The sequence below is a fragment of the Anolis sagrei genome, chromosome 4, assembly GCF_037176765.1.
Source record: "Anolis sagrei isolate rAnoSag1 chromosome 4, rAnoSag1.mat, whole genome shotgun sequence".
Lineage (NCBI taxonomy): Eukaryota > Metazoa > Chordata > Lepidosauria > Squamata > Dactyloidae > Anolis > Anolis sagrei.
In genome coordinates this window covers 203,196,097-203,221,213 of record NC_090024.1, presented here as the reverse complement: position 1 = coordinate 203,221,213, position 25,117 = coordinate 203,196,097, and the positions used below count along the sequence as shown (strand labels likewise).

The 25,117-nt window shown below is 40.4% G+C and overlaps 1 protein-coding gene across 1 annotated transcript in view; it reads left to right on the top strand.

Annotated features, from left to right (window-relative positions):
* DENND2C (DENN domain containing 2C) overlaps window positions 1-22,193 on the top strand; it is a 64,463-nt gene extending 42,270 nt beyond the window's left edge. The window contains exons 7-19 of the mRNA XM_060772577.2: window positions 820-864; window positions 3,101-3,288; window positions 5,935-6,044; window positions 6,737-6,806; window positions 7,099-7,176; window positions 8,900-9,040; window positions 9,788-9,936; window positions 10,926-11,103; window positions 11,835-11,876; window positions 17,089-17,194; window positions 18,364-18,603; window positions 19,598-19,684; window positions 19,828-22,193. Of these exons, the coding sequence (XP_060628560.2) occupies window positions 820-864; window positions 3,101-3,288; window positions 5,935-6,044; window positions 6,737-6,806; window positions 7,099-7,176; window positions 8,900-9,040; window positions 9,788-9,936; window positions 10,926-11,103; window positions 11,835-11,876; window positions 17,089-17,194; window positions 18,364-18,603; window positions 19,598-19,684; window positions 19,828-19,859 (1,466 nt within the window). The 3' untranslated portion in view covers window positions 19,860-22,193. The remainder of the gene's footprint in view (window positions 1-819; window positions 865-3,100; window positions 3,289-5,934; window positions 6,045-6,736; window positions 6,807-7,098; window positions 7,177-8,899; window positions 9,041-9,787; window positions 9,937-10,925; window positions 11,104-11,834; window positions 11,877-17,088; window positions 17,195-18,363; window positions 18,604-19,597; window positions 19,685-19,827) is intronic.
* The last annotated feature ends 2,924 nt before the right edge of the window (window positions 22,194-25,117 follow it).

Genomic DNA, 25,117 nt, shown 5'->3' with positions numbered 1-25,117 from the left:
ACTCACACAATGTCCTTTTAGAAACATTCTTTTGGTTTCCATGTGGAAAGTCTCCTTCCAGCAGCTCATGAAGCAAGAACACTGTCTCATTCTCTCTCTTGCACTTGCACAGCTCAAGCCTGAAAATGTAACTGTAGCCAAAATTCCCAGGCTGAGCTAGTTTCCCTAGTGTGGCCCAAACAATCAGCTTGGTTCGTTGCATTTTACAGTTAACACACTCACCGACTGATTTCTTACATGCCCTAACATAATAGACAGGACCCCTGAAATGCTGGGTATTGCCTAAAAATACCATAAAACTCTGCTCAATATTTTCTACTTTTTGATGCCACCTTTTATTCAAGGACCTTAGGGTGGTGTTGAGGTCTCTAGACTAAAATTACAGAAGAAAGAAGTCGCACAGTGTCATGTTTTGTTTTATTTTAAAAATATATGCATTACCAGCTACATCTTCCTGTTCTGACATTGCTCTCCTTTCACCTATTGGTTAATATGCCCTGTAATAGCGGTGTGTTTTTTTTTATGTAACTTGCATCCTGCAAATCAGCATTGCAAATTTGTGAAGCAGTATTGAACAATGTATAATGTGGAGCATCCTCCTTGGTGCTTTGTCCTGCACAGCTTAAAAGATGACTGTACAGAACCATGTAATGAGCTTTAGTTGATGGGTGAATGTGTTGTAACAGATGCCTTTTTCTGGCTGTGCCCAGTTTTCATCGCCATGGGCCCATGATGGATCACCTGCCTGTCAGTTACCTTCCAGCATTTCCTATTCCCACCCATCTAGCAAAATTTGATGGAAACTTTCTATCGTTTCAGGTGAAACCAACGGGTATGACAGCGAACCAGAGAATCTGCCGAAAAGTAAGTGAATGAGTGAGTCATTAGGGCAGAGCCAGCTCATGGGCAAAATTATTGCTGCCAGAGCATTTTTGGGCATGCTTGTTGGGAATGGCTGTGTTACACACAGCTTCTGGCCTGTTAGACTTAGGATGATTTGCAGGACAAGAGCCCTTCAAGTCATAATGATATGTTAACTATTTGATTTACTCACAATGAATGTAGAATGGCTGCTTGAGAGGCTTTGGAGTGTATTTCTTCCTGCACCTTGAGGGATATTATAATTTGTTTGCCAGCCCTGTGTACAAAAATCTTGGCACAAGGGTTGCATTCCTAGCATCGCAGTGAGGCAAATAAAAGTTTGGGGTGACTGGCAAGAGAAAAGGATGAAGGAATTGGGTTCAGAGCAGGAATTGTTGTTCTGAACTCACTGCCAATCCCCCAATTTAAAGGGGGGGGGGGAATCAGCATAAGTAAAGGTAAAGGTTTTCCCTGACATGTCCAACTCTGTGGGGTAGTGCTTGTCACCGTTTCTAAGACAGCTGGTGTTGTCCATAGACACCTCCTAGGTCATGTGGCCAGCATGACTGCATGGAGCACTGTTACCTTCCTGCCAAAGCAGTACCTATTGATCTTCTCACATTTGAATGTTTTAAAACTGCTAGGTTGGCAGAAGCTGGGCCTAACAGCAGGAGCTCACCTTGCTCCCTGGATTTGAACTACCAACCTTTCGGTCCGAAAGTTCAGGAGCTCAGCGGTTTGAAACACTATGCCACCGGGGACTCCTCAATTACTTATGTAATAAAGCTAAATATTGACTGTACCATCAGTCCCCCCCCCCCCCCCCAAATCAGCATAGCTTTTGTGAATTTACTCCCCACATTGAAAAACCTATGTGGAACCCTCTCAAAATGCATGAAAGCAATTAAGATACCATATTACACACAATATCTGACTTCCTCTGCAGTCCCTCCCAAAATGGTGACAGGAGGTTACATGCAGGGTTTCTTGCTGTTCAGGGACTGGACTACATGATCTTTGAAGTTCTCTCCAGCTCTAAGACTCTGTGAAAGGATTAGCAAGCTTTTCACAGTGAAACCAATTATGGGGCTGTTTTCTTGTGTCTGGTCGCCCATCCCTTCTCAGGGCCTCTCCAGGGCTGCCTCTTGAGAACTCTCCTGCTGGAGCTACAGCCCAGTTATTCCTGTACTGTATTTGCTCCTACAAGATTGTGAAACGCCCTTTGCTGGGAAAGAAGGAGCAACTGTAGTGAAATTATACATAATGGCTGGGCCCTTCATCCAGGGTTTGCATGTAAACACTGGAGGAAGAACAACTAGAGCAACAGGCTCCAAACTGGCTCTGCATCATGAGTCATTTGCACTAGTTGGCACCAATGGCCCTGGACGCACCAGCATTTCCTGATGTTTGTGCCTGGAAACTGTCCGGAGCAAAGCTCTGCCTCTGGCCTGGCCAAGCAACATATTACTACTATCCACCATCAGAAAGTCAGTTATGGTATTTCCCTTGCTTTTCTTCTTGCAAACAGGCTTGCAAAGGCAATAACACATCTAGAATTCTAGGTGTTAGAGAGGAACCTAGTTTTAAACAAATGCCCAAGCTTCATTTGTTTGCATCCTGCTTAGTTTGTGTCACCACAGTTTCTAAAATATCCTTTATTTCAGCTTGTTGCTTTTTAGGACTAGAGCTCATGTAATCCCCCCATCCAATAAGGCCATGTTGGTTAGGGGATTTTGAGCCTTGTATTACATCGGAGTCCTTTTTGTACAAAATGGGAGGCTTTGCAATCCCTTAGGGATGCTTTAGCTGTGAATTCCTGCATTGGCAGCAGTTAGACTAAGTGGCCATTGAGATCATTTCCAATTCTACAATTTTATAATAGTTTCCTTTCTGATGATTGGAAGAAAACAAGTTCTGCTCTGATGCAGAATTTTGCTGCTGTTTGTATGCTTTATCTCGGATTGGGCAACATAGCTACATCTTCTACTAAGTCAGTGGTTATTGGGTGTTTTGGCCTTCAATTCCCATAAATCCTAACAATTGGTAAACTGCTGAGATTTCTGGGAGTTGCAGGCCAAAACACCTGGGGACCCTCAGGATTGAGAACCACTGTACTAAATGGTTCCATTTTTGTTTGGTTTGTTTTTTGTTAGCTCTGGCCTTGTAGCTCTGTCTCTTCAGTGGAAACTATGCTGTCTCCTTTGCTGTAGCAAATAAAGAATTGCATTTCCATTTGTAGGTCGGCATAAACGCCTCCTGCAGGTACAGAATCAGTCGAAGAGGAACCCACACTATCAGACGCTGGAACGGGACTTGATTGAGTTTCAGGAGCAGCAGCTTTTTGAGCTCTTTGTGGTGGTGTCTCTACATAGGAAGCCAACAGAGGCAACCTATACCCCTCTGATTATACAGCAGTTTCCTAGCAAGGTGAGTTGCACAATTTGCTTCTATCCTCACTCTGCAAATGTAAACATGCATGCTCTTGCTATATGGCAGTTTGGCCAAGAGAAAGGTGTCCTTCCTCGTATGTCAATGGAAATAATTACTGGTAATGCACATGGCTGGTGGGTATTTAGAATTCTTAGCCAGGGAACAAGAATTGCAACTACAAACCTAGAAATCCATCAGTTTTTGCCTTGGTAGTTAAGGTGGAACCACGGTGCTACAGTTAGGTAGCGAGAAAGACCAGAAGAATTTTCTGCCATTCCATCCTTTCTTGCCCACCACATATGCATATACACACACACATCCTGAGATGAATAGAAGTACATAAACAACTAGACTAATTTGGTGTAACAAACAGCCCAAAATGCCAAAACAAAACCAAAAGTAAAATCAAAGGTAGCCAGAAATCAGCTTTTACATATATATATATATAAATATTTTTTGTATTTGGTAAAACAACGTCATCCTCTCCACCCTTATAATGTTTAAATGTTGAATTGCCTCCCCTGAATACTTCCAGAAAAGAGGAATAATCTTCAGTTTGTCTTCTTTTTTGGTAGGGCAGTCCAGCGGATCTGGAGGAATCCATCATTATAATTATTAATTAATTTTATTTCTATTGTGCCTTCTCCACATGGGGATTTATGCCGGCTAACTATCATATGTTATAACTTAATAAACATTTCAAATAAGGCAAATACATTTTTTTTAAAAAAACAACAATTAAATATTTGACTGTGAACTGCCTTGAGGCTGAGAAAGGCGGTATACAAATGTGGTAAATAAATAAATAATAAATGGATTTGGATCAGAAGTTTTGATAACAAGGGGCACGCTATGCTCACCCCTTGAAAAAAAAAGGAGCACCTGAAGACTGACTGAGGTGCTGGTCTATTGCTGATGTATTGTGTATCACTTAGAATCATTTCAAAGTCACAAGGGCTGTGCTCTGGAAGTGACGGGAATTGCCAAGAGCTGATTTCATCCCTAGTTGTGTTGTTGTTTCCCCTGTTGTACCTTCAAGTTGTTTCAGATTTACCGCAACTCTAAAGGTTTTCTTTACATGATTTGTTCAGTTTGCCTTTGCCTTCCTCTGAGGCTGAGAGAGTGTGACCCGTGGGTTTCCATGGCTACGCAGGAATTCGAACTCTGGTCTCCAGAATCGAAGTCCACTGCTCGAACCGCTCTACCACACTGGCTCAGTCCCACATGTTTGATGAGGGCAGAGCAGTTAGCCGGAAAGCCAGAGAAACGCTTTAGTTTGTTTCGAGAAAACATACTCTTGTTTCTAGTACTGCATAGTTGGGGGTGGATATAAGGAAGGAAGTGCAGCTGAGTTAACTGTAATCCCGAGAGCTGTACTGACTTCATCCACACTGGGGTGTTGATAACAAAAACAGGGAGGGGAGGGAATGAGTTGGCCTACATTGCTCAGAAGACACAATGAGTGATGGCCCACTGCCTCCCTTGACTGTTGCGCTCTTCGTAGCAGTGCTGACAAAGAGGCTGGCACCTTGCCAGTTTGACTGTTTTCACTCAGCCTGGGAGATGTTTTGGTAGGATGTTAACAAGAGCTGCACAGGAGGGTCTTATAGGCTGGCATCGAGCAGGAAGCATTGCCCCCGTAATTATGGTGTAGTGATTATAATCTGAGCTCAGTGATTACAACTCTGAAAATAGTTCTGTTTCCAAACAATCTGCCAGTTCTTGCATGGATACTTCAGTGAACCCAGGCTCTGGGGAAGCCTTAACAGGTCTCTATAGTAGTCAGGACACATCGGGATGGTAATTTGTTCTGCACTAAAAGCAGCGTTAGAAATAGAAATAACAGGGATTTGAAGCTAACTTGCATACTCTGGCAGTGACATTAATATTACAAAATCCGGAAAATATTGTGAAGGGCTTGGGAAAAATGAAGTTGTTTTAAATGGATTTTTTAAAAACAAAAGAATCCAAGCAAGTTGTAGAGGAAACTGATAGGGAGGTGAGATTTGCCATGGCCATGTTTGGCCTTCCATATTCGTGCTGCATCCATCCTGAAAAGAAGAATTTTCCTGCCCGTGCCTGTTTAGTATAGGGCCTAAATACCTTCCAGGCAACAAACTTTGTCTCATTTTGGAGCTAAACAGGTTCAACTTTGATTAGTACTTGGATGAGAGACTACCAAGAAATAGCATCTGCTGTTGGCTGTATTTCAGAGAAAAGAACTGGCAGAACCATTTCTGAGTATTCTTTAAGAAAAACCTATGAAATTCAAGGGGTTACCATAAGTCAGTGGGTGTTTTTATTTTTGTCGTGTCAGGAGCAACCTGAGAAATTGCAAGTCGCTTTTGGTGTGAGATAATTGGCCGCCTGCAAGGACGTTGCCCAGGGGACGCCCGGATGTTTTGATGTTTTTCCCATCCTTGTGGGAGGCTTCTCTCATGTCCCCGCTTGAGGAGCTGGAGCTGTTAGAGGGAGCTCATCCGCCTCTCCCCGGATTTGAATCTGTGACCTGTTGGTCTTCAGTCCTGCTGACACAGGGGCTTAGCCCACTGCGCTACCGGGGGCTCCAGTCAGTGGGTGATTTGAAGGCATGTACACACACACTAATTTGTTCAGTGACATGACTTGTTTTCCCTTCTGCAGCCTGACCACCCCTTTCGGCAGCCTAAGGATACTGAAGAAAGGTTGAAGGTCATCCCCAAATTCTGTTTCCCTGACCCCAAAGATTGGTTCCCAACATCAGAGTTAAAAAGGTGAGTCACTTTAAAAACAGAGGATCTTATTTTCTGAGAATCTGGGTTGAGATCTGGCAATCAAGTTGAACAGTACATCACAAATTTTGATACAAGGAGTAGAAGAGATTATCATGTAATTATGGAGAAATGTATCTACCTTCAGTAATAATTTCATGTCCCCCTTTTCATATAATTGTGCTATTTCCAAATTTAGAGTGTGGGGCAGAATATAAATTAGGTTTGAATTAAGAAAACAACATTTTAGAAACTTAAATACAATTACAAAATATATACATATAAAGCAACCTGAATGTGAACTTGTTGCTTTCTTGTTACTTTAGGCCCCTTCTGTTCTTTGTTTACTGCTTTGCCACAATGTCCTAGATATTTTCCAGCTCAAATTTCCACATCATGCTTACTCTCCCCCCCATTGTCCCTACTCGATGGGTGTGGTGAGAAGGTCATTTATTGGCGGCCAGTTGGGATCTATCTGTAGCAGCATTGCTGGGAGGCAGTGCGGCTGCAAAATATCTGCTCTAAACATTTAGAAGCCCCTGGACAATTCTTGTGTGTGGAAATTGGAAGAAAACAGTGTTGTGTATGTCCAGTGCTAAGCAGAAGCTGGGAAGACAGAGCCCTCTGCAGGCAAGGCTTACTCTTGCCTTACCTGCTTCATCAATCTGTAAAATATATATTTTTTTCTTTTGCAGCGAAACCTTTTCCTTTGTACTGACTGGTGAAGACGGCAGCCGCTGGTTCGGATATTGCAAAAAGCTCTTGGTATGTAACTCCAGATCTTTGGGGCCAGTTTGGAAACTGTGCCATTTCAGGGGCAGAGTGACAGCTTCTCAGAAGTCTTATGAACTGGATAGCTTTGAATGCCATAACAGTGATTAGCTGTCAAAGTATACAAGCCAAATATTGCTTTAGACTGGCATATCAAAAACAAAGGAAAAAGGAGACCTATTATTTGATGGAGAAGGTGGGCGGATGGTTGGAGAAGTAAGAGCAATCACATCATCCTGCATATTCTGTTGTTTTAGATGCAACTTTTGTTCTTGTTGCTTTTTAGCCAGAAGGAAAGGGAAAACGACTACCTGAAGTATACTGCATGGTGAGCCGCTTAGGCTGCTTCAACCTTTTCTCCAAGGTGACTGAACAACTTTTGCATTCATAGAAAATACAGCTCCTTAAATAGTAAAATTACCTTTCATCTTGGAAGGACATTTTTCTGCCATTCCATCTTTCTATTTCCACTTGAATCATTTCTGACACCTCTTTTCCCAGTTCTCCCCCCACTCACCGCTGTCCTACTGGGAAGAAGAAATCTCTCTTGCCAAAAATTCTGCTGCTTGTGGAAGGCTTTTGAAATCAGAGCAGTAGCTACATGCAATTCTAGGATTTGAGGAGATGTAGACCCTAATCTAAAGGGTTTAAATCTAAATCTAAAGGACAGTAAGCCTGTATTGGGTTGTGGTTATAGTGTTGGACTGGAGAGACCTTGCTTCAAATCCCCACTCGGCCATGAAGCTTACTGAGTGACCTTGGGCCAGTCACTGCCTTTCAGCCTCATCTACCTGACTGGTGTGTCGTAAAGGATAAAGATGGACTATACACATAAAGCACATATATGATGCCTTGAGACAGGGTGGGGTATAAACGTAATAAATAAACAACTGTCAAAGCACTTCCAGCAATGTGGAGGCAACGCCATATCAGTAAAAGTTCGTCAAAAGTCATTTCCACTTTGTCTTCCTCAAGGACTGTGATTGGAAAGGGATAGACAGAAAGAGTGATTTCCTTGATTTAGTGAAGTGTATTTAAAACCTGTTTTCAATTCATTCCCTACTGAAAGAGGGGGAGCTACTTCAGGAAGACTACAGAACAAAGTCATGTGTTTGGCAGATAAGCATTGCAAATCCTGTTTGTATCCTATTTGGAAGAGATTTCATCACACCACAGCTGTCTGCTCCCTGGGAGCCTAGTTATCTTTGTTACTCTAGGAAATGCCTGCTCTGCTTCATACCTCCAGCCATACATAGACTTGGAGCCATTGGCAGATTGATTTCCATCACTCTTCGTGATTGCTTCCATATGTCCAGAAAGGTCCAGGCTGAAGGCTGTTGTAGATGCTGCACAGATTAGGCAGGGGTTTCGGTTGGTTCCTAAACGGGGTCTATGAGGGATCGTCTTTTCTTCTTCTGTTTCTGTTCTGAAAAGGAGACTTTACTTTGTGTGATATGGAGAATATAGTCTGATAATGACTAGTAGTTTTCATGTTAAGTGTGGTGTTGAATCCTCTTTGGACTTTAGTCCAGTCTTTAAAACAGTTGTTGAGTATGATTAACCCTATATAGAAAATCAGTTTGGCACTTTGGATATCTTATTTAAAGTCCAGGCAAAAAGCAAAAGTAGACTCTTTGCCCCACTGAAGGTCACCAAGCACTGCCAGTGTAGTCACATGCAGTATTTTATTTTCTGAAGTTGCCCTCTAGAATCAGCTCAATTGGTCTTTAAATCCCACAAATTCAATGGGCAAATGTCAAACAGCCACTACTACTTCTTTTTTTTTTTTGTAAACACCGTCATTTTTGTTACCAAACTGCTTTCTGCATATCTCACTTACAAAGTGTATAGAAGTGCCACCAAAGACCAATTTCAATCTTTTCAGACAGTGGTCCTCAACCTGTGGGTCCCCAGGTGTTTTGGGCCTCAACTTCCAGAAATCCCAGCCACTTTACCAGCAGTTAGGATTACTGGGAGTTGAAGGCCAAAACATCTGGGGACCCGCAGTTGAGAACCACTGTTTTAAGCTGTTTCTCATTTGTGCTGTGGCTGAAATAATACAGTGATGATAAAACCTTTGTACGCAGATATTAGATGAGGTGGAGAAGAGGCGTGAGATGTCCCCAGCCCTTGTGCACCCTTTCATGCGCAGCGTCATGGAGGCACCCTTCCCTGCTCCTGGGCGCACCATCACTGTAAAGAGCTTCCTGCCAGGAGCTGGAAATGAGGTAAAGCAAAAAACAATGTGTGCTTCCAGGCAAGCTTTGATCAAGTTAACTCCTTGCTGTGTTCACAGAGTCTTACAAGTGACCAGATGATGTCTTCCACTTGCAATCCTCTGCATGTTTTAGCAGTATTGCTTCTATCTTTTTTCTTTCCATGAAGAATCTATTAAAAATGAAGAGTTTAATTAGTTGCACAGTGCATTCTGATCAACCGTGTTGGGAATCCTCTGTCTCGAAGCAACCATGGTTAGCATTCTGGCAAAAGAATAATGAATGTTCACTCTGACCCTACAGAAGGCTAATTTCCCTGGCTTTTACTACAGGACCAGCAGTACAGTTATTCAGAGTGAGACAGCTGCCTTGAGCAGAAAATCTTTTGCTTTGTGAAAAGGCAGGACATGGTTACTTATGTATATTAAGATAATTGTTATAAAGAGAGGGGCAAGGTGTTGTAAGATTCTTCTACTTCAGGTATTAAAGTAAGTGGGTGGCTGAGAGTAATACTTTGAGTTTTGATGTTGCAGGAAGAGTGTTACTCTGTTTCAAGCAGCAAAATTTATTGGTTTTGTAGTGTAATCAATTCACATACAATGGACTGAATGGACATCCTTTATCTTTGGGACAAGCTCCGGACTGTGTCCCAGCCTCTCAACTGAGCCTCCATTGAATACTTTGGGTACCTTTGGAAAGCAACCAGAACAAAATACCTCAAAAATTCCTTGTGACTCCTTTACTTCTCTTTGCTTTCAGGTGATTGAGCTTTGCCGCCCATTAGACTCCCGGTTGGAGCATGTTGATTTTGAATATCTGTTTAAGTGTCTCAGTGTCTCTCACTTGATCCAAGTCTGTGCTTCTCTCCTGCTGGAAAGGAGAGTAATCTTTGTTGCTGACAGTTTAAGGTGAGAAAATAAGTTTTGGTTCTGTTTTCTGGTTTTGAACAATTTGTCCTGCAAAACGTTTGCACTTTTTCTTGTTGGTGTATATGCAGACTTCAGAAAACACATCCTTCAGATAATACAAATTCTGGAATATTAAGGAGGTACTATGAATTTCAGAAACCTTTATACAAGCAGTCCCCAAGTTATGAACAAGGTTCTGTAGGTTTGTTCTTAAGTTACATTTATATGTAAGCCAGAACAAGTACATTTTTAAGTGTAACTCCATACACACACACATACATACACACATACATACAAGCAAGCTTTGGATAGAATAGGGAAGGGTTAGCACCTCTGTGGTGTTTGTTTGCTGTCTGTGCTCCTGTTCAGAAGAACCTTTTTATTCCGACAGGCTTTTAAAGAAGGTTTTGAAGATCAATTCAGAGGGTGCTGTGGTTTTTAACTTTGAATATGTTTTCATTGTTTTTAACTGACTTTTTATTCTTTTTATATTTAATTCTGATTTAATGTTTGTATATTTTAAATTGTATGCTAATGCTTTTATGTTAGCCAGCTTTGAGTCTCCCTTCGGGAGAGAAAAAGTGGGAAACAAATAAATATAATAATAATAATTTCACCTCACTTTCTGATAACTGGATTTTGAGAAATTTGACTTGTTGTGGAAACAAGAACTAGTGATAAACAAGCTTGAGTGGAGACACATTTTCCCCATAATAACTCTTTCAGGAGTGGATTTCCCTTCCAAGGGGCAGATTTCTCTCACTTCCTGTTGTCTCACCCCTGTTTTAAACTAGGAGTTTATTGTAAGTCGGACGTTTGTACCTTGGGGACTGCCTGTAACTGCGATGTCCTAGCAGTGTTTGACCAAAAATCTGAACAATTGTGTTTCACTGCTTAGTTCTGTGTAATGAATTGTATTCATGAGTCAAAAGGTATTTTCCATTACACCATACATTAATAAATATTTGCATTACATTTTATGATTACAGCACCTTGTCCAAATGTGGCCATGCTGTGGTTGCAACGCTTTACCCATTCACTTGGCAACACACCTATATTCCTGTTCTTCCAACTTCCATGATAGACATTGTCTGCTCACCCACCCCATTCCTTATTGGGATTCTCTCCTGCTCCTTACCCCAGCTCCAGGATCTACCTATAGAAGAGGTGAGTCCTGAAAAGACTTTAAAATGGAATGCAAGAGGTATTGGCATCATAACAGCAAGAACAGTACTGTATTGTTGAGACAGAGACTGAGGATTTATGGCAATATGTATATGAACTATTCAATTTAGCACACTTCTTTTTATTCTATCACTGAATTGTCATTATACATTGATATACCTGTTGAATATTTATTTTCTTTTTTCACTGAGAGCACTGTTTTTTTCAAGGTCCCAATCATGCAACTAACTTAAGCAGGACTTGTTAAAAAATCGGAAATGTCTAAATGTTGATTTGATGACCATTCCCTAATTTTTTTTTTATTTGGAGCATAATGATCTTGTCATATGTCCTTCCTTCCCTTCCCAAGGGACCATAACTGAAAAGTTATAAAACAATAAACATTTGCCACATTTTTGATGGCCAACCATCAATGAAAACTGTAGTAAAAGGAAGTGTTGCATTGGGTTACCTCCTCGGTGTCAGCCTAGAGAAGTTACTTTCCTAAATTTTGTTGAGTGTGGGATTCTAGACTTGTTTGTTGTCCAGCAAAAGCAAGTATTTTAAGCTCTGATTAACTGTTTTATACAGTCAAACTACTATTCAACCCTTAACCATGCAGAGAAAGCTGGCCACAAGAATACGCATAGTGGTTGGGTGTGTTTGGAGGACTTGAGGAATATAGATACTTGATCCTGCATATAATAACAGTATATCTTTTCCTTTCCCCGTAGGTACTGATTGTTGATCTCTGTGGTGATCGATTTTTGCAACAGGTAAATAAAATTATTTCTACTGATTACGTTGTAGGCAAGTTGAACGTATTTCCTTAATGGTGCCATTCAGTCATGGTGATAAATATGTGAAAGAAAACTAATGACCACACTTGGACATAATACAGCCATAACCAAAACTGTTATCTAGATTCAAGTATAGGAAGAGGAAGCAAGCTAGATGAAGGTGTGATGCTGTGTTTTGTGTGAGAAAGGGCTATTTCCCATTACTACTGAAGTTACTGGGCTCAAGTTACTCATTGTATTCATTAAGATATTGTACTCATTCATACCTTAGTGTTCAAAAACATGTCATACAGCTTGCACACTCCCTTTGTTGTCTCCTCCAATATGGCCATAGAGTTGTAAACAGGAACTTCTCATGCTTTCGGTCAACCACAATGTAGTGTGTTGTTCAAACCAGAAGTTGTGGTTATGTTTAACTGTGGTTAGCTGGAATAAACCAGCTTTGTAAACCATTGCTCAGATTAGGCCACATTTTGCCCAGAAACAAAAGCTTCCAAACAGTTCTTCTAATTACAAACAAAATCATAAACATGTTCAGGACACATAGTGTGTAACATGTAGTTTGGCTCTTAGAAAGTTCTCTCTTTTGTTTCTCTCCCTTATTTTCTGCATTTCCTTCACACAATACTTTTTCCTCTTTCATTGTCTAGACAGTCAGAGCTTCCTGTGGACAACTATTCTTAAAATAACCCCCTCATGATGTCAATCTCTGGTATTATTTGCTAGCTGAAAGCACCTCTCCCACAGGCAAAACAAGCAGAGATTGACAAACCTTTTTTTGTGTAACATTCCACAAAAGCAGAAGTAAATGGTTCTGTTCCCCTTTGTGGTTCTAGCATATCTTTCAAACTTAGAATTACTTTTAGCCTTGGAGATGCTTAGTCTCTGAACAGGGAAATAGGAAGCTGCCTTGAATTGAGTCAGACACTTGGTCTATCTAACCCTGTACTGACTGACAGTGGCTCTCTCATAGATTTTACCTAACCAATGCTACTTGCAGATTTAAAGGATTGAATCTAGAGCTTTCTGCATACCAAACATGTGTTCTAGCAATGATCCTTCATGTGTTAAAGATAAAACTATCTCTAGATGGTTGTTGTTTTTATATAATTATCAGTGAATGTCTTAAATTCCATTATGGTGAAAGCTTTGTTTGGCAATGCTAAAAGAATCCTCCACCTTGTGCGACTGTGGAGCAGAACAAACAACTCAGCATCTGTATGCTTGCCCACAATGCTCTGTCTCACGCACAGAGGAAGAACTGTTTAAAGCTACAGACAATGCAGTTGCTGTTGCCCGTTTTTGGTCTAAAACCATTTAGATGCTTGTGATCCCTTTAGTTTAGCAGTTTTAAACTTATTTGTTATGCAATGCTTTTGATACAAAATAAAAAAATAAAATATGTTTGGCCAAGCAAACAAGAATAAAATCAAGGTAAGTTTTCAAAACCTCGGAAGTACTGCCAAGACATTTTAAAAAGCAATGGAAAAGGAAGTGGATTGTGACTTGCGATGTCATAGTGTGCATGTGGTCATAAGATGTAATTGGTATGCAGCTCTCACACTGGGCCATTATGTTTTTCGGTTTCATTTTGAAACCCTGCTGAATTTTGGATTTCCATAAGGTGAAAATACAATGCCTTCAGAAAATGAAAATGTTTAGATCTCTTTCAGTATACATAGCATTTTACAGAGGAACATAAGCCAAAATCAGACTTGTGCCTTGAGGAATTTCACATTCAAAATATAGGCAGTGACTGAAGTGTGAGGAGCAGGGAATAAATCAGAAGGAGAGAGACGTGATATGGATTGCACAGGAGCAAAAACTGGGGCTCTGATTTTATGCTTTATTTAAGTTTAAAATGAATATGAAGGGATTCGGCCAAAGTTTTTTTTTTTTTTTTTTTGGAGGAACTAACTTTTGGGCAGGGGTATAAATGCTGACAACATAAAGTGATGTGTTTAATATGACAAAACACTGGAGAATGTTACAGAAACAGGAACTTATGAAACAGAACTGGAAGCAATGTATTGTCGAAGGCTTTCATGGCTGGAATCGCTAGGTTCTTGTGGGTTTTTTCGGGCTATAGAGCCATGTTCTAGAGGCATTTCTCCTGACGTTTCGCCTGCATCTATGGCAAGCATCCTCAGAGGTTGTGAGGTCTGTTGGAAGTAGGAAAAATGGGTTTATATATCTGTGAAATGGCTGGGGTGGGGCAAGGAGCTCTTCCCTGCTACAGTTAGGTGTGAATGTTTAGCTGATCACCTTCATTAGCATTTGAAGGCCTGCCTGAGCCTGGGAAAATCTGTTGCTGGGAGGTGCTAATCTGTGCCTGGTTTTTTCCTCTCTGTTGTTTAGCTGTTATAATTTTAGAGTTTTTTAATACTGGTAGCCAGATTTTGTTCATTTTCATGGTCTCTTCCTTTCTGTTGAAATTGTCCACATGCTTGTGTATTTCAATGGCTTCTCTGTGTAGTCTGACATGGTGGTTGTTGGTGTGGTCCAGTATTTCTGTGTTCTCAAATAATATGCTGTGTCCAGGCTGGTTCATCAGGTGCTCTGCTATGGCTGACTTCTCTGGTTGAAGTAGTCTGCAGTGCCTTTCATGTTCCTTGATGCGTGTCTGGGCGCTGCGTTTGGTGGTCCCTATGTAGACTTGTCCACAGCTGCATGGTATACGGTAGACTCCTGCAGAGGTGAGAGGATCCCTCTTGTCCTTTGCTGAACGTAGCATTTGTTGGATTTTCTTGGTGGGTTTGTAGATTGTTTGTATGTTGTGTTTCCTCATCAGCTTCCCTATGCGGTCAGTGGTTCCCTTGATGTATGGCAGGAACACTTTTCCTCTGGGTGGATCTTCATCTTTACTCTTGTGGCTTGTTCTTGGTCTTGCAGCTCTTCTGATGTCTGAGGTGGAGTATCCATTGGCCTGGAGAGCCCAGTTGAGGTGGTTCAGTTCATCTTGGAGGAGGTGGGGTTCACAGATTCTTTTTGCACAGTCTGCCAAGGCTTTAATGGTGCTTCTTTTTTGACTTGGGTGATGGTTGGAGTTTTTATGTAGATATCTATCTGTGTGTGTGGGTTTTCTGTAGACGGTGTGACCCAATTGTTGATCTGGTTTGCGGATGACTAGGACATCTAGAAAAGGCAGTCTTCCTTCATTTTCTTTTTCCATAGTGAACTGGATGTTTGGGTAGATGCTGTTAAGATGGTCCAGGAACCTGTTGAGTTCTTCTTCTCCATGGCTCCAAATGGTGAAGGTGTCATCCACGTATCTGAACCATATCGTGGGCTTTTTGGTTGCTGTCTCCAGGGCTTGTTCTTCAAAGTGTTCCATGTAGAAGTTAGCTATGACCGGGCTGAGAGGGCTCCCCATAGCTACTCCATCTTTCTGTTCGTAGAATTCATTGTCCCACTGAAAGTAACTGGTGGTAAGGCAATGGTGAAACAGAGCCGTGATGTCTTCTGGGAACCTCTGGTTGATGAGTGCCATGGTGTCTGCTACCGGGACCATGGTAAATAGAGATACCACATCGAAGCTGATCAGTTTGTCGTTTGTATTTAGCTTGAGATTGCTGATTTTTTCTATGAAGTGGGCTGAGTCCTTGATGTAGTGTGTAGTGAGACCAATATGGCTTTGTAACTGTGCAGCAAGAAATTTTGCTAGGTCGTATGTGGGGGATCCAATGGCACTCACGATGGGTCTGAGTGGGGTGGAGTCCTTATGGATTTTTGGGAGTCCATAAAGCCTGGGTGGATGGGCTTCCGATTTACATAGCTGTTGTCGTATGTCAAAGTTTATGGAGGAGTTCTTAATCAGGGTGTTGGTTTTCTTGGTTATTTTGGCAGTTGGGTCTTGCTTGAGTTTTTTGTATATAGTAGGGTCCAGGAGTTTTCTGATCTTCTCCTTGTATTGTTCTGTATGCATGATAACTGTGGCATTCCCCTTGTCTGCTGGCATAACGAGGATATCAGGATCTGAATTCAGTTCTCTGATGGCTTGTCTTTCCTACCTAGTGATGTTACTGGAGGGAAGTTTTGCCTTTTTCAGGATCCTTGCTGTTTCTGCTCGTACTTCTTCTGCTTCCTCCTCGGGGAGGCGATAAATTGCTGATTCAACATTGGCAATGATGTTTTCTAGATTTTCCCAGGCTCAGGCAGGCCTTCAAATGCTAATGAAGGTGATCAGCTAAACATTCACACCTAACTGCAGCAGGGAAGAGCTCCTTGCCCCACCCCAGCCATTCCACAGATATATAAACCCATTTTTCCTACTTCCAACAGACCTCACAACCTCTGAGGATGCTTGCCATAGATGCAGGCGAAACGTCAGGAGAAATGCCTCTAGAACATGGCTCTATAGCCCGAAAGAACTGGAAGCAGTTTACTGGTCTACAGCATGTCTATGTGGTTGATTGAGTTGTGTTCTTCAGTCTTAAGCAATCTCATAAAAGCTATAGAGGGCCTCAAGAAGGGACATGAATCATGTAATCTTCCAGATGTTGTGGACTGCAACTGCCAGCAGCCCTAGCCAACACCATCAGTGATGAGGAATTCTGAGAATTACAGTTTGGTAACATCTGCAAGGTCATAGGATTCCCACCTCTGCTCTAGTATCTTTGCTATCGTGCTATCATCTATCACAGGCATGGGCAAACTTCTGCCCTCCAGGTGTTTTGGACTTCAACTCCCACAATTCCTATCAACCTACTGCCTGTTAGGAATTGTGGAAGTTGAAGTCCAAAACACCTGTAGGGCAGAAGTTTGCCCATGCCTGATCTATCAGTACGATCAAGCAAAATATCCCCTCTTTCTTCTCATTGTTCTGACCTGCTGTGGAAAATTAGAATAATTGATCATAGGATATGGATCTTGGATCTTCACCATCTCTGAGATATTTTAAACTTGGTTTAGTTTTTGTATTTTCACAACTAGAAGTGAGTTTCTGTTGTAGTTCAGTCTACTTCTGCAATTTTTAAAAATTCTGATAATATCTTTATGGAGCAGTGTGTTGGTTTTAATTAATTTCATTATTTTTCATTTTATATAGTCACAAGGCATACACACTGACATTACATGTTGGAATAATTCTTCTGCATGGTAGCTGCTGAAATGAATCACTGTTCCCACTTTTAAACACAGCAGTGTAATCGTTATTGTTGACTTTTCTTCCTGCTTTTGTATTTTAAAGGTTTCAGATGAGGGTGAAATTCTACCTCACAAACTCCAAGCTGCACTCATACAAATTTTGGAAGAAAGGAATGATATCTTGTCTCAGGAGCGGACGTTTACACAAGGTGACTGCATTAGAGAATTATGCCTGTATAACTTAATTCTGACTTGAAAGTTCCTGTGTAAATTCAAGAATTCTTAAAATACATTTAAGACATTTTAGATGATTGATGTATTAGTACCTCCCACTGAGATTTAGATTGTCTATATAGAAATATATAAAATTTGTGTAATGCTTAAAAAGGAAAGAGAAGATAATAGTGAAATATAGTAAATGTTTTCCTATACAATACTGCCTTACTAACAGATCAAATTAAACTGTTAGATTTATTCAGTAATAACTAAAATTAAATAAAAGATTTAGTGGTGAAGAGCTGGGAGAGAAGACAAGAAGAACATAGGACAATACAAGAAGATAAAAAGACCGGGCTTAAAGTTAGAGGACAATATTTGTCCTCTGTTGTAGAGAATATATAGAATTTTTAATATTTTGAAGAATGTGTGAAATTGTAACTGATATGAAGAATTAGATGTATCAATTTTAACTTTGTACAGTATTCCCCCTCCTTCTGACCCCCTCCCTCTCTCTATGCCACACTAGATAGTTGTAAAGACTTAATTCACTAACAATAACCCCATTACCTCCACCTTCTTTATCCTTCTTTCTTCCTCTGACTTTCCCCATTTGGGGGGGGGGGGGGGGGGGCGCTTGGAAATGTTTATTTAAAACATTAAAAAAAATAATTCTTAAACTAAAGTACGCAAGCCTTCTTAATGGTCTGAAAACCGCTTTGAGTCCCCCTAGGGGTGAGAAAAGCAGTATATAAATACTGTAAATAAATAAATTAAAATTAAAATTGCTTGAAATGTTGCCATTCAAGAATATGGGATGTGATCATCTGCACTTTTGGTGTCTGGAATCAGACCCCCATAGGAATAATGAGGCCCACTGTGGTGTTGCTTTACAAAAGAGGAGTAGTTTCCTGTGCTTCTAGACATCCTTTCTCCTGCACAGCATGCAGTGTTTATGTTGGTTAAGTGTCTGTACTTTATTTGGTGTTTGGATGCAATTATTTTATCAACTATGACTGCTGATGTCATTATTTTGGTAGTCAGATATGCAGGCTGTGACCCAGAGATCAGGTTCTGTAGGTTTTGTAACTAATGGGGAAGGAGTAGAGGTTGTTGTCTTTCTAGAAGAGAGATGTGATTCTTTTCTGTTATTTTCTAATAGGTGATGTGACTCTGGACTCTCTTGTATCTGAGGCCTTTGTTCGCTTCTTCGTGGAGATTGTGGGGCACTACTCCTTGCACATGCATGTCACTGAGAAAGGGGAGCGGGTATTCCAGCGGGAACCCTTCCGGAAATCCCACACCTCTCGCAATGTGCGCCATTTCCTTGAAATTTTCATGGAAACACAAATGTTTGCTGGTTTCATACAGGACAGAGAGCTCCGGAAAAGTGCCGTTAAAGGTGAGATCTACCAAACTCAGCTTTACATTTCTCTCCGTGGGAAATTAAAAATCGTATAAAACCCAAATGCCTTTATGCTTATAGAACGTCCTCTGAAAGGTACTCCAGTACAATTTGTTGGGAACCTTTATACACTCGTGACAACATTGGTAGTTCATTGCCAGCACCACCAAAAACATTTTTAATGAACTTGTCTTGGGAAAAAGTTGAATTACTGAGTAGAATATTCACTTCTTTGAGGTGCCTCAGTTGCCTTATTAGGAGCCCCTAGTAGCACAATGGGTTAAACTCCTGTGCTGACAGGACTGCTGACCAAAAGGTCGGTGGTTCGAATCCGGGGAACAGGGTGAGCTTCCATCTGTCAGCTCCAACTTCTCATGTGGGGATAGGAGAGAAGCCTCCCACAGGATGGTAAAACATCCGGTCGACCCCTGGGCAACGTCCTTGCACACGGCCAATTCACTAACACCAGAAGCAACTTGCAGTTTCTCAAGTTGCTCCAGGCATGAGGAAAAAAGGTGCCTTATTTTCTTTTAACATGTCTTTAGCCGCACAGCAAATGTCTACAAATGTTGTTTCAGAGTTTCATTGTAGATAATCTGTGTAAAGTTTTACATATCTATGCACATTAACATAATTTATAGGTTTTTTTTTTTAATCTCAGCTAAGTAAATACATATCAGAATGATGGAAAGAAGTCCTTTCTTTTCCTTCTTGGTGTGGAAATAACAAACATATGTTACAATAAATTCAGGATTGCACAAACATATGTTACAAAATGTGCAGATATCTGTTATCAGATATATAGATATATATGCACAAGGATGGTATTTGCATCTTGAAGCCTGTGTATAATTGGCACACTTTATGCTGCATAATTCCATGATTCATGCTGTTGTTTTACAGAAGTCCTTTTTGTGTAGTGTATGTGTATGAACATAATTCAGACTAAAGAAATATAGTGTGTTTCTAAGTGATGCTTTTCTTTTTGCAGGGTTGTTTGAGGTCCGTGCTTTTGAATATTTGGAAACCATTCCAGAGTCTGAGCCAAGTGGGATGAATAAAATCCTTCGTAGTCTGGGTAAGTCAGGCTAAGATACATTATTATTGTAAAGATTCTATAAATACACGTATTAAAATGTATTTCTATAATGTGCAAGTGGCAACAAGGCAAAGATTAAACATGTAGTCAACCTTGTAAATCTATATTTTATATATTTTTAGGTAACAAAATGAAGTTTCTGCAAAAGAAGTAAGAAGTTCACTGCAGAATTTCTGCTAAGCATGGATTTCAGTTCCCAATCCGCAATGACAAGGGGTATCTCATTGCCTGTCATTGTGGTGTCAGATCGGATTTCTGGGAAGCAGCTCAAGATGAGCTTCAAGCGACTGGAAAAAAAAGTGCACCAGATCTGGGTGGAATTACTGATCTTTACTTTGCCTGGTCCTGCTGGAGTATTACTGGGAGAAACTGGGCTTCTAGTTGTAAAACTGGTCTGTAATGAGGAACTTGGTTAACTCTGTGAACGGTGTCTTTGTTTATGCTGCTTGGCCTAAAGACTTTCTCAGGTCACCCATTGTTTGAGTGATTTAAGGACTAAGTTGATACCAGTAAAAAAAGAAGAATGTGCCTAGAAATATGACATTTTCCCACAGCTGTCACATAGCCCTATGGATATTCTTTTCACAAGAAAATGTTCCCTTAAACTGGAAAGGCAAACCTGTTGAAGATGTTCTTCCGTCCTCATCTGCAAAAGTAGCCCTGTAAAGGTCACTCTGCCATTGGCCTAGTTTGTGCCATTATCTGTTTCATTACTTCTTCTAGTGATGTGTTGCAAAGCTGTATATTTTGTAGATAGAGAAAACAAAATAACAAAATTCTTTGTTTGTCCTCCTTTTTTATACTATAAAACTTAGTCTGTGTTATCTGTTTCGAATATACGTGTTCTCTGACTTTTTTACAAGATCATCTCTACTACGTTAAGGGACATACCCTCTGTCAGGAGAATGCAATTTGATCCCAACTGGGACCATCAATATGTTTTTTAAAAAATACAGAATGTAAATGAGCTCATTGTTTAATGCAGAAAGTTTGTAAAAAAATGAGTTTCTTATAGTTCCAGTTTGCTGTGAAACCTGAATGGGTTAGAAAAACTTCCTGGGTGCATTGTACCACTGATTTATCATAGCTGAACATCCACTACAATATGTTCTTCATCTAAACCTTTGCCTAATATTACAAGCTTTTGTCGCCACTATTATAGGAAGCAAACCAACACAGCCCCCTTCAGTTGTTCTTGTGATTTGCACACCATATAAAATAACTGTTTTAAAATGGCAAATAACCACTCCATGCATTTACTCAAATACAATGCATGGCATCATTATTCTTGTTGGACTTACTCCGGTTGCTTCTGTGGATTTGACCTTCAGTGGATCGTCATTGTATGTTTACATGTAACAAATGGACTCAGGTGTAACGCACAGTACTGTTGTTCAGCCTTGGAGTGAGTACAAAATTGTTCATAGAAGAGGAATTGTTTTGACGCTTTGATATGCTGATATATTGGATGCCAAAAAGTGCAGCCAAATTGGCCCTCTCAGTTTGGGTGATGAATTGATGTACAGAGAGATTGCCTAGATCTGAAAGGTGCTGCATAGAGATTAGGCATAATTCTTGCAGAACATAAGGAGAAAACATTTTTCACGATATGAAGACATGAGAGATAATTCACCATTATTGGAGTTAATGCATATAGTCTGAACTTCTACCTGTGTTTACAGTATTGCAGCCAGAATGAATTGCCAAAACCTTGGGGGCAGAAGGTGTTTCAGGAGATTTAGGAAATGTTTTCTTTCTTTGTATAGTTGTGCAAAACAAACCACTCACTCTTGTACAGATTTACTCAGCACTAAGGCTGTCTAAATCTAGTGGGATTTATACCCAAGCAAGTGCTTCTATGTAAGAGTTTAGCCTTAAGCTAAGAATAAATACCACAATCTCAATTATCTTCTGAGTAAATGTGCATAGCATCATGCTGTAGCATGTGAGACCTAAACAAAAAATGGAAATAATTTTATGTGTTTCAGAATCATGGACTGGCCTAGCTTGATACTGCAGTTTTGTTTCGAATGTGTTTTTCCGCTGCTCTTGCATAAACAGATTACTAAGAAAGCAAGACTTGGGTCAATGTTTTTAAAGTTTGTATTAGCACTTGAACACTTGCACTTGATCAGAAGAGCGGGAAGAAGCACCTTAGTGGTTCTGTTATTCAGGTCCTCCCTTGGGTCAGTTCAGCCCCTGAAATGTGTAACCTAATCTTTATAATTCCAGCCACGCTGTTCCTCGTGCCCTTATTTTCCCTTCACTTTTGATTTAAAACAAACAAACATGTTCCTTCTGGTCAGTGTTTTGTCTTTTTCCTCTGTATTTCCTTTGTCTTTTATACAGCCTGTTTTCTGCATTCTGGATAAAGCCATATTCTGTGGTGTACAGATGAAACCAAAACTTTAATGTACAGTAACAGAATTGTAATAAACCACGTTCCTTCTGAAACTGGTTCAAATAAAATGTACTGGATTTTTGTGTATGGCATTGTATCTTTTGGTCCTGAAAGCCAGTGCTCTTTACACCTTTGGTCTCCCAAAAAGGCCCATCAGAGCAGGAGTGGGGCCACTCTTCATTACTTCATTGGAAATATAACGTAAATGTTTAAAGGGGTGGTGATCGGTTAATATCTGGAAGCTGTAGTTTGTGCAGAATATTGTTGCCTGCCTCATGAATGATATTGGATGACAGAAGTGGATTGTTTGAAGTGGCTCTTTGTAACTTTATAGATGTGACTCAATGAATGGGCCAGAACAAGCTGCTGGAGGATTGTTTCTGTCCCTATGGGTACAGCTACACTGTAGAATTAATGCAGTTTGGCACTATTTTAACTGCCACAGCAGCTATGGAATTGTGGGAGCTGTAGTTTTACAAAGTCCTTAATCTTCTCTCCCAAGGTCTTTCTGTCAAAAATTGCAACTCTCATGATTCCATAACATTGCACTGTAGCTGTCTAAGTGGTGCGAAACTGAATTAATTCTACAGTGTGGATGCATTCTTAGTACATTGCTGTTCAGCAGCCACTATCTGTCAAACAGTTAATAACCATCATTCTCCAGTTGTCAAAAGTATTTCACAACATACTCCTTATTGCTCAATTATTTTAGAAAAGCACAACCTTTTAGAGATCATGATCTTTTAAAGAAGAGCCAAAAAACCTGTTTCAGTAGAATCTTCTCAAGTGGTATACAACCAAATGTAACTATGCAAGGCAATTGGCTTCAGTTGTTAGGAATATGTCAGTGCATAAGAACAGCAGTTCTTCAGATGAATTTTTCATATGCAAAAACATATCTACTCTCCCATAAAACAACATGTTTTATATTATGTACTCAAATGACAAAATAAGACTTTGGTAAAAATAAATAAATAACATATTTGTTTTACTCATAACCTTCATGTGTTCAGCATACACAGGTACACAATGTATCAGTCAGTTACAGATACGTTTGAGATAGTTTTTGTGTCATCCGGTCAGAACATCTCTCTCATAATAAACAGCAGGCAAGTGTTTGCAAGTCTGCCATCTGAGTAGTCCTAAAGTCTAAAGAAGTCTCAGAGCGGGTCACGTGATCTGCAACCCCTCCCACAACTTATCAGGAAAAACAGAGCAAGGAAAGAAAGCTACATATCAGAACATACATACAATAGATAAGCAACAGGATTATAAACAAATTACTAGAGGAGGCTTGAAGAAGGTTACATTTTCCAACACAATAACATTCCTGTCAGCTGATGGTGATAATTATATTTATTTATATTTCGCTTTCTTCTCTTAACAAGAGTCAAAAGTGGCTCACAACACTAAAAACAGTACAAGTGGCAATACAAAACCTTTAACACATTAACTTAATGATGGAATTAAAGACATTCTAGACCAGGAAAGAGCAAACTTTGGCCCTCCAGGTGTTTTGGACTTTGATTTCCACAATTTCTAACAGTCTCAGGCCCTTTCCCCTCGGGGGAAGAGGAAAGGGCCTGGGACTGTTAGGAATTGTGGGATTCAAAATCCATAACACCTGGAGGACCGAAGTTTTCCCATGCCTGGTCTAGACATTCTTTGACCATTTACAGCAGTGGTTCCCAACCTGTGGTCCATGGACCACCAGTGGTCCACAAGGACTAAAATATGATCCGCAGCTTCACTGTTACTACACTGTTGCAACAAGAATGACCCGGGGGCTCCATGATCATGCCTGTCGTAGAGAGCTGTTGTTTTGGACTTCAGCTCCCAGAATACCATATCAAGTCGCAAGGCAGCAGGGGCTTCTGGGAGTTGAAGTTCAAAACATCAGGAAGACTAAGAGTTTGGGAGGCACTGCTTTGGAGATGCCCAAGGATTCCCACTCCTATGCAAGGCTATGTGTCTCTTTAGAAATTGTGGAGGCATTGGTGTGATATATAGATACTTATTAATGATATCTATATAAATAAAAATGTAATGTTCGTTTGTGGGATTAACAGAACTCAAAAACCACAGGATGAATTGACACCAAATTTGGACACAAGACACCTAACAACCCAATGTATGTCCTTCACTCCAAAAAACTGAGTTTGTCATTTGGGAGTTGTAGTTGCTGGGATTTATAGTTCAGCTACAATCAAAGAGCATTTTGAACTCCACCAATGATGGAATTGAACCAATTTTGGCAGATAAGACTCCCATGACCAACAGAAAACACTAGAAGGGTTTGGTGGGCATTGACCTTAAGTTTGGGAACTGTAGTTCATTTACATCCAGAGAGTACTGTGGACTCAAACAATGATGTATCTGAACCAAACTTAGCACAGATATTCCATATGCCCAAATATTAACACAGATTGAGTTGGGGGGAAATCGACGTTCACATTTGGGAGTTGTAGTTACTGGGATTTATAGTTCATCAAAGAGAATGCTGAACCCCACCAACGACAGAACTGGGGCAACCTTCCCACACAGAACTCCCATACTTAAGTCCAATCAGTCCAAGTCCCTTCACCAGGACAAGAAAACATAATCAAAACCCTCCTGACAAAGAGCCATCCAGCCATAGATAGATAGATAGATAGATAGATAGATAGAAATATGATTCACACACAGAGATATAGTAGCATAGATTTGAAATGGACCCCTAAAGAAGGACAATGATATTGGAGGGGACGTAGTTTTAAAAAGACAATTTTCAGAGATCATCCCAATGCCCATATGTCATGATTTACTGCCATATTGGCCTATTTCTGCAGTAGGCCTATGTTCACAGAAAATGCTGATTGTTTGAGAAATCAGCGCTCCAAAGAAGAAGTTACTATTCAAGGATAACAGTATATCCGGACAAAACCAGCTAGCTAGTTAGAACCCCCAAGTTTCCCAGTCTCTCTGAAGCCATGTTTGCAATAGACTAACAGATAAGATACAGTCATGGTCAG